Source organism: Acipenser ruthenus, chromosome 27 (assembly GCF_902713425.1).
Source record: "Acipenser ruthenus chromosome 27, fAciRut3.2 maternal haplotype, whole genome shotgun sequence".
In the NCBI taxonomy this organism is placed as follows: domain Eukaryota; kingdom Metazoa; phylum Chordata; class Actinopteri; order Acipenseriformes; family Acipenseridae; genus Acipenser; species Acipenser ruthenus.
In genome coordinates this window covers 24,666,943-24,685,727 of record NC_081215.1, presented here as the reverse complement: position 1 = coordinate 24,685,727, position 18,785 = coordinate 24,666,943, and the positions used below count along the sequence as shown (strand labels likewise).

The following is an 18,785-nucleotide window of genomic DNA, read 5'->3' as shown; positions in this document are numbered from 1 at the left end:
ATTGCGTGGAGCAGCAAACGCCCTATGTTCATATACAATAAAAAGTTTAAAATCGCTAAACACTAATGTGGTGAAATAAATGTGTTTGGGTGATGAAGTGTTCAAAGTTAGGGGTTTTATGGTGGCAAATGTGCCAGCTGACTGAAAACTACAGTACAAAGGTATACAATCCATAAACACACCCCCAGTTCAACAGGTCTGGAAGGGATGATATTTAGATGGCCTCATCAGTATGCAATAATCCATTGTTTCCACTTTATCCAGGATGTTTAACCCATTCAGTCCTCCCACTTTATCTTTGCACTGTTTGTTAACATATGCTGCTGGAACTTCATGGGACTCCTAGGTCCCAGTCTGATATATGTAAAAAATATTTAGTCCTGTTCTCAAGTACTCTCAATAAAGGAGTTCCATTCTTTGGCTCGACAAAAATAATTCAGGACAAAGGGTTTCACAGGAGTAATGTTCATTTGAAATGCGACCTATTTTTTCTATGCAGCAAGTTCTAAACCTCTGCATCGATCACTATCAGATGCCTATTGTTCCAAACTGAAAAACTAGTTGCAGGATAAACACTTTTCTCCAGTCAATCTGTCAGCACAGAGAACCTCCTTGAGAAGCCAGTGACCATTCTATCTTTCCCTAAACAGCTGCTATCTCTTTTTGTAACGTTTCACCAACATTCATTATAAAATGGGCAACATGCTAAAGAGATTTTAATTGCCAGCGAATTCATTAAAAAAATAGAACAAATTCTCTAGTTACTTCAAATGGGACACGAAACCCTTTGATAGTGGACATCAGAGTGCCAAAGAAGTAGCTCAACTGAGTCTTCGACTAGTTGGAGCATTACAAGTATTTTAAATTTAGTCAAGAGAAATTTGAACACTGTAACAGTAAATTACCCAAAACCACATGTATTTACAAGAAAAAAATCTGGATCCTTGCATTCTTGCTTATCAAGTGTGCGCGGATATCTGCTATGGATAAAATCACATAAAACATCTATTAAAATGTTGAGGGTTCCTGTGCTAAAAGACCCAAGTGAAAACGTTGTTGGTTCTGATTAAATCTGATTCTAAGGAGGGGTTTAACAAAAGCAGTTTTGATTTTATTTGTTTGATATTTATAGACCCCGGCTTAAAACATTCTCCTGCAAACAAACGCCAGCCAACCCTTGAGATCTGAATCTGAAGGCAGAGGCAGCGTGCAGTGTCTAGATTGTTCGAGCAGCTTGCTCACCCAGCCCGAAGACAGATTTATTTTTCATTCCACATACAGTACTATGCTTGAATTAAAGACCTTTATAAAATGTACCATTGAAAACAACTGCTGTACCTGAACGGCTGTAGCGACACTGCAATTCTCATGCTAAAATACTGCTTTAGATTTAAAAAATAGCAAAAAACACAGATCTTAGATTAATTGTCTTTTTATTGAAAACTGCCCTTAGCAAGAGATTAAGAAAAAATCTATTCATTAAAAAAACAAATGGGTTTCAGATCAATTTGAGATGATGTAAACTCCATGTAGGAATTGCCCCAAACTCTCAGCAGTTGACAAGGATTGAACAATACTTAATATGCTGGTGAAAAATGAGATACCATGCTGTTAAAATATAGATGGGTAGAATCCATTACACTTCTCTAAGGAAACCAGTAAAACATTACAGCATGCTGTTCAGATTCTCCAGGATCAGTGGTTTTTGACCTATGATGAGTGGGAGGGAATATCAGTATCCTCCTTATTAACTTCTTCCCCACACATTCTGAACTATTTTGTATTTTCAAAATCAATGGTAAGATGTTTCAATATTTAATTTGTAGTTCCTGAGACCTTCATTACCAATCTGTTTAAAGTGAGCGGATGATGTTCCCTCATTAGGTATGAAAAATACTGGGACATGGCAATTTACACTTTAAAAATAGCTATACTATATAGTAATCAATACATGTTTACAAATTACAGAAACGTGCTGCTATTCAAAATAAAAATGCAGGCATAACTGCAAGCACAGAATGTTACCGTGAGCAAGAAGATTAACAAATAGTTGACTTGTGTATCATTTCATTTTAAATACAAATGTAACAATAACAGGTGTGCAATAATACTGTACAAAACTAAATGAACTGCATTGAGATTTGATATATCCTTTTTGAAAGCCTTCTTAATTAAGGAGGTTCTAGATAAGTAGAGGGCTGTTAACTCTACGTTTCATGTGCTATTCCAAGTCAATTCCTTTCACTGAAGACATGATGGACATTTCAAATTAGTTTTTTAAGCTAAAATTTGATGTGGATCTTGCAATTCCGATAGAGAATAAAAAAAAGTGCGTTACGCAGATAAACCTATAAAAAGGATCGCTGAAGAGACTATTTTAGAGGTTTTGTGACAGTCAGTGTTATGGTCTACAATTCATTTGAGTTGAGGCTGTTTGAAACATTTAGAGGAAATATCCCCTAGCCATACCACTTTAAATCAACACTTCTGACCCTTTGTGGTATGTCCTACACAAACTTTCCATTTAGGTGTTTTATGCAAAGCAATTCAATATCTGAATGAAAATCTACTAGACTGCAGTGCTTCATTGTGTAAATTGTGAAAATCAGTGAATAAATTACCCTTCTGAAAATATATCAATGATAAGAGCTTGCATCGCCCCCCCCCCCCCCCTCCACCTCCCCTATAGAAGCACTGACTTTATATAAGAACTCCTGGGTGCTTTGAAAATGAACAGATTTTTTGCAACAAAAAATAAAAACGAACAAACAAGTCCCCTTTTTTTTTACCATTGCTGATTTCTGGAAGGTCGAATTTGGTGAAGTCCCACCACTGGAGACGGTAAGTTGTATTAGCAATGTTACTGGCCACTGCTGACTGCCCATCTCCAATCACAGCACCTAGAAAGAAAGAGACTCCAATGAAAACAACAAACAAACACTCAAGCACGTATCTTCCAATAGCCTGTTCGAGAACAACAGTTAGGGATAATGCAGAAATACAGAAAATACTTTAAATGCATGGGTCTGTATTTAAAAATAAAATAAATGTTGTACCTTTTATTGAACCAAGATCTAGATTTAAAACACGGTCTGCTTTTAATCCCCCATAGACTATTTTCCCCAAGAAAAATGTAATGAGATGCGTCATCTTGCTTATCAGCAGCAGGTGAAAGAGGGCACAAAGGGCACAAGTTGAGGGACAACATTAAAAAGCAATCTCAATGTCAGGACGGAATAAGCAAAACCAACGCAATGCATAAATATTGCACTGCACAAGGTCAGTGGCCTTTTATATTTTAGAATTCACTAGATCTGGTAGTTGTGCTTGTGCAAGTATTGTACATTTAAAGTGGGTGTAAAGAAAATACATTTTCAATCTGCTTGTGAAGCATGGAGCTGTCTGTCAGATCTTAATGCAATCCGGTTAAGGGGTTGCAGGTCTAAAACTACCATTAAACACGGATTTCTCCTTGGTGTTGATGGAACTAATCAACTAATTCATGCTAGTTGATGGAACTAAGACGATTGCATAGCAATTTCACCCATTCCAGGTTTAAATAGATTAGCCACAGCATGTAGGTAACAAGCTCAGGTGTGCTCTATCAACTCATAGTAAAAACAGGAATGGATCAAACTGCTATGGAATGGGAATCATATTGCTATCCTATTTCTATTACAAACCATGTCTAACAGCCTGTGGCAAAGTGGTTGATTGTGTACAGGTGCAGGAGTGATGCAGTGCATAATTCACTGACAGAGAGGTTTGTAATCCAGTTGGAAATGGTTTATTTTATATCCAGGTCTGGTGACCAAATAATAATCCCCAGCAATACACAAACTAAATAATAACGGGTTGCAGTCCTAAACAATAAACACAAATATCCGTCCCACAATAACACGGTCAGCAATCCTGGGTGTGTGCAGTAGAACCCCTGGTGGGCGATACAGGCTTATAAGCGAGTGCAGTGCTGTTCCGGGTTTTGTGCTGGCCCTTAGCGACAGCTCCGGAACGTGTTAGCCGTCTATAAACACACAAGAACAATTCTAACCAAACATACAAACAATACTTTCTATCACTGGTTCTCTCACGGGTCCTATCAGGTTCAATCTTGCAAACCAAAGCGAAGGAACAGATTGCGTCTCTCCATCCACTTTTATGCCGTCACACATGACCCCTTGGTAAACGAGTGCAACCGGCCCTCCAATCCTCGACTGCCACATCGTTTCCCTTCCGGGTCGATGAGTTAATGCACTGGAGTTCCGCCCCCTTTCTATCTGGCCGAATTCCCTTGAACCCTGGAAAAGAACTGTCATGCCAGCCCGTCCAAGGTACTCTGTTCTCGCTGCTTAGCGCCCTCACAGGTCGGGAGGGAGATTACCACCAAGAATCATGTATTTCTGTCACACAACCATAGTAGAAATCATTTAAATAATGAGCTATATTTTTGTTTCAATGCTCAAGCGAACAAAGCCCTGTAAACTGTACTGTCGCTACTTCCATCTAAATGTAGCTCATGTGTTCAGTATAGGACACATTTTCTTCTTGGCAGAAAAACAACAATATTTTATTGACTGGATGTCCAGCGCATACAAATTTCCAAGTGCAAAACCCAATATAAAAAAAAAGAATAGGAAAAGAAAAAAGAAAAAAGAAAATATATATATTTTTTTTTTTTTTTAAACTAAATGCATTTTTGTTTTTAGTTCATGTTGTTCAGAACAATATACACCATTCAAGAAAAAAATACATTGCTTCTGAATCCTATTCGCTGCTGTAAACAAATTATATTGGATGTACACCATTTTGCTTAAAATAGCGATTCACACTATTTAAAAGCCTATTTGCATCACTACACAGCTATACTCCTCCCAAGGAATAGATTTCTTCATGCAGCTCTCCAAAATATAACACTCAAAATACACATTAACAGAAATGAATCATTTTGTTGTGCTTCTCTGTGCTTTAATGCTGCACATCGCTCACGCTCCCTACAGAAGATTATGCACTGTGATCTCATGCTGCTAACACAGTGGGTCATATTAAAAATCAACAAAAATATGCACATTGTCATCTTACCCTTTCATACAACACTGCCACTGATTTATTTAAATGATAAACGTGTTGGTAGGCAAGGAGCAACCCCAGAATTAAAAGGAAATGGATAGACATGTAATGCTATTATGTCTTAATAGCCCACTTCGTAATTAAAGAATTTTCTAAATATTATGGTTTTGTGAAGCGTTAAATGCGCTAATTTGACTTTTGGAGCTTGCTCATATTTACAGCAATTACCTGTTTAAAACAATCAAATTGCCCGGTAGGGAGCCAAAGCTGCACAGCATGTTCAACCAGACAGAGCCTTGTATATTAAAACAAATTAAAATTTGAATTAAAAACAATTGGAGTACTATCCATTAGTTATTTAGCGGTTTCCCTGATCAGTAGATACAGTTTAACAAATGTATACATTTTTTGTTCAAAAGAGCCAACTTCAAATGTTTCGTTATGTTTAATATACCTTTGACCAGGGAAAGTGTGTTTGAAAACAAACAGTGGTGGTATGTACAGGCTTCTGTTGCCATGGTAACTACATTCATGAATTTCTTTTTCAATCTATTAATGTGCTTTTGATGTCCTTTCCTGCATAGTTAATGATGTAATGATCTACCATTCCTTTCTACTTAAACCTTCAGACATCATGGTATTGAGTATTTGTCTATGTATTTTCCTTTATTCTTCTATATTGTACATTATCAAATAGGGCAGCAGTGTGGGGTAGTGGATAGGGCGCTGGACTCTTGACCGGAGGGTCGTGGGTTCAATCCCAGGTGGTGGACACTGCTGCTGTACCCTTGAGCAAGGTACTTTACCTAGATTGCTCCAGTAAAAACCCAACTGTATAAATGGGGAATTGTATGTAAAAATAATGTGATATCTTGTAACAATTGTAAGTCGCCCTGGATAAGGGCGTCTGCTAAGAAATAAATAATAATAATAATAATCAAATTGTATTTCTTAAACTGCAGTATGTAGGCCATGCCTGTTATGTTTATTTTCTGTAATGTATCAGTGCAGGCATGCTACATTACTACATAACAATAACCCTTTCAACAAAACAAATCATGTGCAATGGATGCACCAACAAGAGTCTTTGCATGTACAAACACTGGTATCTGAACATTGCCTACTTTGTATGTTGAAATGTACAGAAGCTCCCCTTACAAGCGATTTAAAGTCAAATCTGAGCCACCAGTAGACAATCTACCGTAACAGAGGAATAAAGCAGAAATGCAAAAAAACTGACACTTTTTTCCATTTAATTAATATATTCAACTAAGTAAATGATAACAATTAACTCTATTGAAGAGAAATGACTGAATGCACTGTTTAGTTACGACAATAAGACGTCATTTTATCAGAAAATTCCAGGCAGCACAGTTTGAGGGATTATGTGGGATTTTATTATTTTCTTTTTTTCTATCTTCCCAGCCATGTAAATGGGCTAAGACTTTCATTGTTAGAGAACAAGGAAACAAATCCTGGGCAACACCTGACAGCTTGTCACTTGTGAATAAAGAAGCTGTTTAAGCAGCCAAAGAATGGGCAAGGGCAAGGTTGAGTTTTAAAATAAGTCATAACTGAACCTTGAAAACAGCCACTGCTCAGCGATTCATACTGTAGCCTTTAGTCTATTTCCATATTAATATACATAGCTTACAATATGTATTGACCCTTTTAAAGGACAAAATACTCCCGACCGCTTTATATCCCATAACCCTTTGCGCGCAGCGAGACCGACATCCCCACTGAGAATCAGCAGAGGTGAGTATATTGGTGTAATAGAATATCTGATATAAGTGTATCAATATAAACCAGCTTAAATGTGGACTGGTATATCGCGACAGTATTGGTATTGTATTGGTGTTGAAAAGTGAGTTAAGACAGAAAGTGGTATCGTATCAGTATATTCTAAAGAGAAATCGTACTGATAAAAGTGTGAAAACGGCTATAGATAATCTACCTATAGAAATTTAAATCAGACAAGTTCTAACTCCTTCAACAAACAAATACAGGATCGAGGCTTAAAAAAATAATTTGTTCGGACGAGGTTTAGTGTCCAAAGCGATGGCATCAAGTATGTTTTTTGGCAGCCGCTCATTTTTTTGTTATTTCTTGAACTGACAGGTTTCTCCGACAGATTGAAAACCGGTTCTCCATGAGCCGCTGGGCAGGGTAACAGAGTGGTTGATAGGAGATGGGCACACAGTAGTGGCTCCCAAAAACAGACTCCCGTCTCGCCTCTCTCTCCGACTCTCATCAAGTCACAGCCACTGCGTCAAGTCAGAAACTCTAAGCCAAGGCTCTCGGAGGAATCACCCTCCGACATCCATTCCCAACAACCGTGCATGAGCTGACAGCAGCCAGGGAAGAGAGGAAGGGGGGGATAATGGAAAGGCTTCTCATGTCCCACCGATATCCTTTTCAAGATATCTTTTTTTTCCCTCAAACTTTACATTTTTGCCCTGTTATGTCATATAAGAAATGATTGGCACCCACCTTTGTGAAGCGTTTAGCCTCCAGTCTGCAAGTTGTAGATATACTAATTTATCAGACAGCGTGAAGAAATAGCATTTTGCATGGATTCCTAACACAGCGTTTTTTTTTTTTTTTTAATTCCATGCCCACTAAGAAAAGGAGAAACTGTTTTTTTTTTCATTTAGAAGTGGCATTTATGAAAATGTATCACAGCACATTTCACACAGTAAAGGATTAGTAATCTCTAATTTACTAAAGGTGTTGCTGCAAGATGAAAACGAGTTGGACGTGTGTTCAGGTATTGTCAAGTCTTCTTGGGATTAGCAACATATTTACTTTTAGTTCTGTTTTTTTTCCTGGCTTCTTTTAATTGGTATTGGGTTCTTTATAAACCTAATCCCATTTCCCAAGCAATTCCCTCGTTCTCCAGACAGCCCTGGGAGATGGATATTGCAGCCTCCCTAGAGCAAGTGCCTGCCAAATCTACTCTCCATCCACCAATGAGCCATAAAGCTACAGCATGCAAAAACACCCTCATCACACTGGAACAGGCTTGGGGTCAATTCCAATTCCTTTTTAAAATCCATTCCCAATTCCAATTCGAAGGAATTGGAAGTCATATTTTAGAGACATAATTGTTGTGACTGTTCAACTGATTTCATCTGAAGCCAATTTAATTGACTAAGTGACTTCAAGTTATTTGTTATTTTCGTGATTACCTGTTATTCTCAAACTCAAACTGTAAATGACAAACATTGTTATCTGACCTCATCCAAATCATTCATCAGCTTCAAATGTATTCACAATGTCTGCCTGCAGCACACTTGGAAATATGCAGTATATATTTTAATACAAAGTACTTATTTACAATGAAGGCATTTGTATGCAGCTATAGCATAATGTCCTGCTTTATGCTGGATATGCACCAAACAAATAATGGAATATTAATATTAAGACTAAGGGGAGGGACTACAGTTGTGTGCCACTATTCTAGCCTGTTAAGTGAAACAGGACAGTCAGATTACACCACCACGTCCTGCTTTCCTTGTCATCCATGCCGTGTTGATGAACACAAACTGGCCAATCTCACCAGTGCAGAAGAGGAAGCATTCAAATGAGCGTCAGCAACAAAAAGATCCATTTCAACTTGTCACATCGGTTTAAGAGCGTATCACCGACAACACTCCTTCTGTTCATCTCTTTCACTGTTCACTGGCGTCCAATTTATTTTCGCCTGGATGTGGTTTTGGTTTTAATAGGTAGCAATGACGTGTTATCACATTGTTTCAGAATGTGAAAAAGCTAATTATAGAAAATGTGTTTGTGTGTGTGAGTGTCTGCACAAAACAATGTGAAAATGTAGTTTTGAAAAAAGCCCCATTTACTGCAATGCATTACTTCCCTCTCACCAGAGCTTAATTTGTTTACCTTCCATGTATGACTGACAAGCAGAAAAATGTGTCTTCCAATTTGACTGACAGACTCAGTAATATAGGTGATGAGTCAATACCTTTGACTGATTCGGCTTTACACTGAAACCATGTGGTCATTTTAGCTTGTCAACATATTTCAGATTTATGGCATCTACAGAAAACTACATGCAATGCCTAGCCTTCATATCAATGCAAATGTTAGGTTAAAAGGTTAAATCCTTGTTTAAAAGGTGAACAAAATTAAAGCATTCAAAGAGCGACATTATGGCATACATTTTGCATGAATAGTGGCATTTTCTACTCTTCAAAACACACTAATCAGTTTAGAATCCATACATCAACTCACTGGAGAGTTGATGTCAATACTCCAAAAGTTCTTTAACATGTAATTTGGGTCAAGTGTTAAAATGGCACTTCTGCTTTGCATTTCAATTTCTGCTTTTGCTGCAGGCTATAATGTTGTTGCGGTGTTTTTCATCTTATTTTTATAGAACTTTTTTTTTTTTTTTTTTAATAAATTTAGCCGTTGCCAATTATTTTTTTTTATTATTTTCTCCCCACCCCTGCGCTGACTTAGGAGGGGCGAAGATGAACACATGCTGTCCTCCGAAGCGTGTGCCGTCAGCCGCCCGCTTCTTTACACACTGCGAATTCATCGTGCAGCCGCCTCAGAGCTACAGCGTCGGAGGACAACGCAGCTCTGGGCAGCTTACAGGTAAGCCCGCACGTGCCCGGCCAGACTACAGGGGTCGCTGGTGCGCGGTGAGCCGAGGACACCCTGGCCGACCTAACCCTCCCTCCCCCCGGGCGCCGCCCGGCCGATTGAGCGCCGCCCCCTGGAAGCTCCCGTCCACGGTCGGCTGTGGAATAGCGTGGACTCGAACTCGCAATGTCCAGGCTATAGAGCGCAATAACTTTTTAAGCATATAGTTATGTATTACCTTTGGCAGTGGGCTGGTGCTCCAGTTATCTGTAATCTATAATCATTTGAACCGCAATGAAGTTCAGAGCTAAATTTGGACTGAGGTTGCTTTATCCTAGAAAGCAATTGTTTTGTGTATTGTGTGTCTTTGTTCACAAGAATACAATTTGTTACATCACAAACAGAACCTAAATACACTGCAGTTTACCAATAACAACACGCATCATTTGATCTTCAGTGAACTGCAAGGTAAAAGTAGCACAGGCATTTGAAAACTACCCATAATACAATACAATGTCAGGCACATTTTGACACTTATTGGAATGAGGCTCTAAAATGATGCCAATACGTGTATTTTGAAGCAGCAGGATTATTGCAGAAATAAAATACAATTTGCAGTGAACAAGATCCAAACAGTATCTCAATGCAGATAAACAAATGCAGACACAGTGCACACGCTAAGGTTGATTCCCTGCAACACATACAAAATAAAAATGGCTCTGCATTTTAAATTACTGTATGACTAAGTGGGAGGCATCAAGTTTGGTCATCTCAAAAGATGCAGCTTTTGATACTCGAGTCAAAAGAGCACCCTTTATCAGCAAAGCTAATAATGCAAATATGTATGCAAGGCTTTTGCAATTTTAAGTAGGCACATTAATAGCAATAGGGTTGAATTCAATTACTCGGTGCTGACAAATACAAGAACCAGCAGCTTCATTAAATGTGCTGCAAAGCCTGCCTCCCCTTATCTTAAGCATTCAAAAAACAGCTATGTTTTAAAGAGCTACAGTTCTGAATACCAGGTAAAGGACACATATAATACATCTGGAAAGCAATAAGCACACCATTATTTAAATTATTTATATTATTTATATGCAACAGATAGTACGACTTGTTAAGTGGGTAGATATACAGTGGCTGGACAGTAAACTGGAAACCCCTGCTGTGTATAGGTTTTTTGTTGCAGGTCATTTTCAGATACATGAACTGGCTCATTCATGTCCTACAACTACAGTACAGAGTGGATTCAAAACTAAATGACAAATGCATCAGTTTATTGGATTATATTTTCAGATCATTCAGACAAACAGGAGAGATCTCGGTTAGGAAACCCTCATTAGAAGAAGTTTAATAATTAGTGTTACAAAAATAGCCACAAAGTTGCAGTTGGCAGTTTTAGAATGAACCCTTAATAGATGGTGTGTACACGTACATGCAGTCTGTGCCTCAAAGGCAGTCATTTGGCTTCTGTCAAAGAGTTGATCCATTTAATGTAAATAGGTTCGAAAGCCAAGTTTCATGCTCTGAAAAGTCAGAAAAGACCCCCTTTTAGGCTTTTATGAAAAGCACAGAAAAAGGATAGGCGGGTATGTTTCTTCCTTCCATCCAAGCTAAGCGAGTTAAAACCAAGATGATGAACCATTAGTCGAGGGGAAATGCAGAGATAAAACCAGGTCTATAATAATATCTGTAGGACAATGAGCAATGACCAACAGATTTTCCATTAGGTTTTCTTCATTAGACAAGCATGATCTGATCCTAGAATCATCCCATTCTAAGGTTAATAAAGAGGAAACTCACAATGATAAGAACAAATTCCCCAAACCTGAGGAATCACTTCAAAAGAAACACTGCAATCTCTACCAATACTGTTGGTAGGGACAATGCACTTGAATTAAATCCTGAAATCATCAATTCAAATTACAATAAAATTGTAACTAGCAAACAGTGGTCTTGACAGTCATGTAGCCCTACCAAAAGGACCATAATATTTACCATTGAACTTAACCTAGAGAATCATAAAATGCAGTTCAATATTTACAATATTTTTTAATCAACAGAAAGAAGTGGCGTCACAGCTTCGGCATGGAAGAACCTCTGCTCATGCTCCAGGTCAGACAGCACAGGCGAATCTATCCCACACATCTCCGCTGATGATCAGCCTGAAGGGAGCACTTAACTGAGAGTAATTCATTTTGCTGCTTGTTCAACTCTGACACCCAGCTGTACTTCTGTGTGGCACTTGGGACTGTGATGACAACACCAAAAGTTTTGACTGACTGCTGGTCTTCACATGAAGGCAAGCCTGTCAGACCAATGTGTGCAGAACTAAGTCATTCATCTAGTTCTTTTGCTTAAAAAAAGTCAACTAATTAAGCATTTTTATATTACATTTAAAAAGGCTGTTTATTCACGAAGAACAGATTTAGCTAATTAACCACATGTTGTCAAAAAATCAGCACTTTGGAGAGTGTAAAATCAAGTGAATCGTCATCCAGGCTTTCTTAACAAGCTTTCAAATACAAAATAATCCCCATTGCGAGCCATTAGCGAGTTTAAGTGTTCAAGTCAGCTGGCAATAATTATTGGAACTAACACCGACATTACGAGACCTCAAAGAGGGGTGCAACAATAACACAGTAGGCAACTCTCCTGTGGAAATGCTTTATTTATTTATTTATTAAATAAAAAATAACTTCGATTTTCTACGGAGCTAGCGTAGGTGGTCATTTCTTAGGAGATGCTAGTTTGCATCACGTAATGTTTCTCCTTGGAGATTTAGAAGAATCTTGAATGCAGATTCTATGCATTCATCAAGAAAGAGAAATACAGTCTGGGGGCTAAATTAAAAGGACATTACTTTGATCTTGACAGAAGCTTGAAAAGAAACTGGGAACACGTGACAAAACTGGTATGTACAATGCCATTTACCTCTAAGGATTGCTTACTCTGTTACAACAGGGCTACTGTAGGAGGGTTGAATTGAAAACAAAGCTCTTTGGTCTGTAAGCTTTGATAAAACGTGTCATGTGTCCTTCTGTTCCATTTATAAAGTTTATTCATGAGCTAGATTAGTCTGGGAATGGCAGAGGCACACTTTGCAGACCCATTTCTGGATGTTACAATAGCTTGTTTCATACGCAGATATATCTTCAATGATCCAGCTCATCTAAAAATAACTAGTCCCCCCCGCCCCCAAAAAAGAAACTGTCTAACAGCTTTTCTTTGGGTATCAAACTGTTGTGAGACACAGTAGGAAATCAGAGTTTAATTGCCATCTGGAAAGTTTTTTATATTATTATTATTATTATTATTAATTTCTTAGCAGACGCCCTTATCCAGGGCGACTTACAATTGTTACAAGATATCATATTATTTTTACATACAATTACCCATTTATACAGTTTGGTTTTTACTGGAGCAATGTAGGTAAAGTACCTTGCTCAAGGGTACAGCAGCAGTGTCCCCACCAGGGATTGAACCCACAACCCTCCGGTCAAGAGTCCAGAGCCCTAAGCACTACTCCACACTGCTGCCCATTTATATCATATATATATATATATATATATATCTTTTTTTTTTTTTTTTTTTTTTTAAATATCTGTGCAATACAGCAGCACTACATTGAGAGCTATTATTCCTGGTGCATAAAGTTACCTAAACAATTTGAGGACAATACAAAATAAGCATAACTTGTTGTATCTGTTATTTTATTACTCATTGAATACTTCTGGAAACCTTTTCACTCACTTTGTATAATTATATTTCAGAACTCAATATGGGATATTTTGTTTATCATAATCCCAAACACCACTTAAGTGACGTCAGATGGGATCCTATTACTTGTTGCAAAAGTGTAGTGTTATGGCAGGATGAATGTGTTTCGCACAACTCAGAACTGGAAGTTTGGAAACAAGTTATAGAAAATTGATTAGGGACTTGTGGGATGTTTGCTAATGAGGTAAGGTCCACAGTTTGATTTAAGCAGTGATTACACATTCCTATGAACTGCATTTGTAATATTTCCAAAGGCAAAAACAATGACATTTTTTATTCATGCTGCACTTGAGTTCATGGAAAACAACATGCTTTTATTGAAAAATGTCCCTTCAGGGGAAATGCATTTATTAAAATTTAAAAAACCTGTGTACCTATCAAGTGGAGAGGAATGCTATATAAAACCAAATCAGAGGAAACCCAAACATTTATAAACATAGAATCGATACTCAGAACAAATCAATAGTGCTTTGGACATTCAGTTGCGGATGCAAACTATAAAAAACTGCATTCTCAATCTGAATGGTTCTACACTTCCTTAGAGAAAAGCTGCTCATGCTTTGCCATTACTGCTAATGGATAACAGTAGGTTAAAAAGCCAGGCGAACAGCAAGATATTCCGCTGAAAACCGTCAATCTCAGTCACACTGCGGGTCTCTGTACAGACAATTTGGCTCAGATTTCTCTCCAGTGCCTACATTTAGCTGATTGGCTTGCTGCAGGTCAAGACAAAGGTTTAACAGTCAGAGAATTTGCATAGGAACTGCTCCAGGGGGTTTTAACCTTTGGGTCACTGGTTTACACGCAGCAAACTAAACTATTTCGAAGGATGGTCTCCAGAAAACTGTTAGCTGGTACACAATAAACGCGCCTTGCCTTAAATTACAAACATATAGTCTGTTATTCTGCTGTAACAGACGTGTCAACATTTGACTGTCATTTATTAATTTACTTGAGGAAGCAGGTCTCTATTTGCCATTACACTGATGAAGGCACTATCTCAAAACGTTCATTTAAATGAGTATGTATTTTATACATTAGATCTAAGCCGATAATTTTCTTGCAACATTGGGAACAATCGTCCTCTTTGTCACACATGTTTTTAATGCTGGTGGATTGATGTATATACAAATTGCTCATTTTCTAAACGCTACAAACACCTCGAGTTTGTTTTGGAAAACTTTACTCAAGTACAATTTAAACACTGCATTGTAGCTGAAAATGTATTGTGCAATAATCTTCACTCAAGCAGTGATTACGGAACAAATTCATGAATGATGCAATTATTACTGTAAATGTTGTCTATAGATTGTACTCCATTAAAATTAGTCATGTCTGCGATACCAATTAAAACTGGACATGCTCAACCATAACATGCTAAAAGCTCAAAACACATAAGGTTATTAGATCTAGTAAAGAGCCTAGTTAATTAAGTATGAGGTGTAATCAACTGTGATGAATATCTTCTGTCTGAAAAATGCATCAGTACATCAAACAAAACACAATACTAAAAACCTAGTATCTGGTCGGTGTAGGGCAAATGTGGCACTAACTAGGTAGCCACTCATGATTTCTGTGTATATACGAAACAGGATAAAAAAATAATTACTAGCAGTCAAATTGATTGATTTAAATATGAAATACATGCACAGATTTGTGTCTATATCTGAAGATACTGTAAGTATCCCTTAAATATAAAAACAACTTTATAAAAGTCTCACAAGCAGAAAACAAAAAAATAAATAGTGCTCTAAAAAAGTCGGTATAGCGGCATGATGGTTTTTTTTTTATTCATTCTCAATTGGCAGTGAAGCGCTGGCTAGCAATTCAGGCTAACATGCTGGCAGGCAGATCACAGCAGTGTCCAGACCTGAAGTGGGATTCCATGAGGGACAGCCATTAGAGCCAACCCAGATCCTGACAGGCACAGAGACCTACTGCTGCCATGCCCAGCCTGGCACAGAAACACACAAGGCAACCTTTCTACATGCTTCCCAGCTGGCATGCAACAGTGGAACGTCAACTTAGCTGAGCAAAGTACGGCAGATATTACAGTATTAACAAAGCTTTAGTGTGAAATGAAAAACACCAAAGCAGGATTCTAACGTTCATTCGATAGCAAGAATACAAGGCTGCTATTTCAAGACTGCTTGAGCTCTAAGCAGCTACCCTAGCCATGAGTCAAATGTGAATGTCAGTTTCTGCCCTTTAAAGGAAGCATTAATTTCAAACCAAAGATCCGGCTGCTGTTACTCCGTGCTCTCCAGCTTGAGGCACCTCATTACCAATGCATTATTAACTGTGACATAATTATCCTAACAATGCTTTTACTGCCATTGTCAATTTTCTTGTTTTGCAGAAATCACTGTGCGGCCTCATTTACTTAGTTGCAAGGCCAAAGTACTTAAAAACAGATAAGATTTAATAACCAACACTGATTATAATATTCACCAGTGCTAAAGCATGCTGTCGGATTTAGTTTTAAACCTGAACTTTTTCAAAGGCTTGCCGTTAATAGACGACAGCTGCCCCCTGCAGGACAATATAAATCAACAATCCTGGTGAAAGGCTTGGAACACACTAGTATCCATTATATTTAACTCTTACAAAAGTGCAGACTATCACTAAGGTTGCTAAAATATCTGGCTACCTGTTTAAGATGTATGTAGTTTAAAGTACCCCGTGTTTATTTCTTAAATCATTTCAGTTATTATAACTTCAAATCTAATTTAAAACACAGTGTACAGTTTTTTTTTTTATATATCAATCTTAAGTTAATTTCACTTCCTTTTTTATTGTGCTTTGTGCTGAATGGAGGTCAAAAGACCAGCTATACAAACCTCTTCTTCAGCAAAGCTCTTCTACTTTCTCTGTTTTCATCCAAAACAATGTATTACTCAAACTGCATCACACAAGTTAGTTATTTTTCTAATCAGTACTGTCAGACTCGCTATGGAGTGGCCTTGGTACTGAACGACACAGGTTTAATGGCAGCAGATTAGAACCACAGGGGTTCCAGGATGCACGTGAATGGAAGAAAATATTTTTTTACAAACAAGAAATGTTTTTTTCTAAAAAGCGTCTCTTTCTGTGGTTTTTGTTATGTGTATTGAACAGGGCGAGTTTAAGACTATTTCACTTTTTTTTATGAAAGCCTAGTGTGTGCACAATCATTTCATGTATGGCATGTACCTGTAACCTTTATAGTTAAGAGTTCTAGCCACAAATCGAAGAACAGTAAAAAACAGGCAAAAATAGCTCAGACCTAAAGGGTTAAAACAAAGTCACCTCTCATTGACCCACCACCACTGTTGATCTTCTCTAGGTGGATCAAGTTAAACACTTCTTGAGAATCAAATCCATTTATAGACTGTTCTTCAGTAAAGCATCGTAATATATCAAACCACCACAAGCCAAGGGCCACCTTTTAGAGGCGCACTGTGTTCGGCATCAGCAATTTCAGAAGCAATAAAATAAATTGCACTTTGAATATCTCTTACGTTCTTTTAATTCTCTTATCCTCACTTCCTGTGCGAGTGGAGAGCGATAAATTGGTCATTGTGGCTTGAATTTCCATTTAGATTGCGAGTATTAAAATTTCGAAAGAATCTGAAGCCAGACACAAACCAATCTACACTCTGCTGAGAACAGCATTCAGCCCCATTGCAGATTTACACAAACAGACAGTACCATTCATAATTAGAAAAGCTGCTGCTTGGAGCCGGAGCAAATATGAAGCTGGGAGTATGGCAGCTGTTTGGGAGGCTGGGTGGCACAGCAAACAGGGAGGTGCTGCTAACAGACACTTGCTCTCATGTTTTATAGCACTTTTTAATAAATAATGTCCCTCATTTGTATTTTGCTATATGCAAGTTCCTGTTATATATTTTGACAAACGCCATGTTCTCATTGGTGGACACTGTTTTACTAATGCAATACTGACACTGTGTATACAATAACGTACGAAAGGCCCTTCTACATGTAAATGGCTCCTCTTATCAGGAATAATACCGTGACACAAAACGTTTTCACAAATGTTTTCACTCAGTCGTGACTCTACCTGCTAGGACCCTGTTAACGGAGGAGTGAGTTGCCAAGCCAGGCTGTCCCCTTTCATGGAAAATCCCAGCATACGGCAGATACTCTGGTAACAAGAAACGTCTAGAAAATAGAAACAGATTTCAGACATACAAACAAGTACCAACCACAAAAGAATTGCATGAAACCAGTTTAGTAAAGGTCACAGGTACAATGTCTCTTAATGCAGTGAGGAGTCCTGGTTGTCCACTGTACATGAAAACAAGCATGCTTACCGAGGAACAAAGCGCCCCAGTGAGGGGGCAGACATCCGGGCGTTCCGTGGCGCTCTGTGTCTGGCTCGCTCTCCATTATCCCTGCAGCAGGAACAAAGCAAAGGGTTAACCCAATCATCCATCTCTTTGGAAATGCTGCCCTTTTGCAAAAATGTTGTACTTCAGAATAAGAAGTATTGGCCCCGTTTAACACAATGGGTCAACATCGTGATGCTCAAAATTGGAAGACTCTCTGATTTTTTTTTTACCATTATCTGATCTCTACTTTTTCTTTTAACAGAATGCTGAACTTTCCTCAACTTCACAAAAGCCCTCATTTTATTTGCGGTGGAAATTGCAAGCAAAAGATAATGGAATTCGGTGGTAGCGTTTTTAAACTTAAGGCATCATAAATGATGCACAGAATAAAAGTTAAATATATTTTGAAATTAATTCATACCATTTATGGAGAGAACAAGCCAAACATTTTTTTTAGCAACGTAAAAGTAACATCGTTAGCCGAATAAACCAACAGTCAGAGCAGTTAAGCTAGCGACTGACAATGGCATTGTTACATACTAATTGAAGACTTAAATCACTTCACAAACGTATATGAAAAAACATCCGATCAACCATACCACAGGGTTGTGAAAGGTCAATTGACATGGCTTTAGTACAGAGGTCATGATATATGGCTTCAAAACACATCATCTGTGACCTTGAGGAGTGAAAAACTGGATTGGAGAGGATGAGACGGTGACAGATAATCAGAAATGCTCTTAACAAAAAGGTACAGAGAAAAATTGTTAAGAACTGGGCAAAACTATTATTTTTAGACATTAGGCATCATTTTACAACAGGAGTAATTACTAAACCAAGTGGATGACTCAATTAAGGGGGCCAGTAATCGACTCCTATCGGTACTAAACTGCTGTATGTTACTGGTCAAGAGAAATAATGAATAATCCATGAGCTGTTCTCAATACTGTATGGTAGCGGTTAAGCAAAACATTTTTTTAGCAGCTTCTATTTTTTTAA

At 38.0% G+C, this 18,785-nt stretch overlaps 1 protein-coding gene across 4 annotated transcripts in view; it reads right to left on the bottom strand.

Moving 5' to 3' along the window:
* LOC117432245 (activating molecule in BECN1-regulated autophagy protein 1-like) overlaps window positions 1-18,785 on the bottom strand; it is an 83,505-nt gene that overhangs the window by 35,787 nt on the left and 28,933 nt on the right. For all 4 annotated transcript variants that reach the window (XM_034053868.3, XM_034053869.3, XM_034053871.3 and 1 more), the window contains 3 exons: window positions 17,769-17,849; window positions 17,516-17,616; window positions 2,790-2,900 (listed from right to left, as the gene is read on the bottom strand). In XM_034053868.3, coding sequence (XP_033909759.3) covers window positions 2,790-2,900; window positions 17,516-17,616; window positions 17,769-17,849 — 293 coding nt within the window. The remainder of the gene's footprint in view (window positions 1-2,789; window positions 2,901-17,515; window positions 17,617-17,768; window positions 17,850-18,785) is intronic.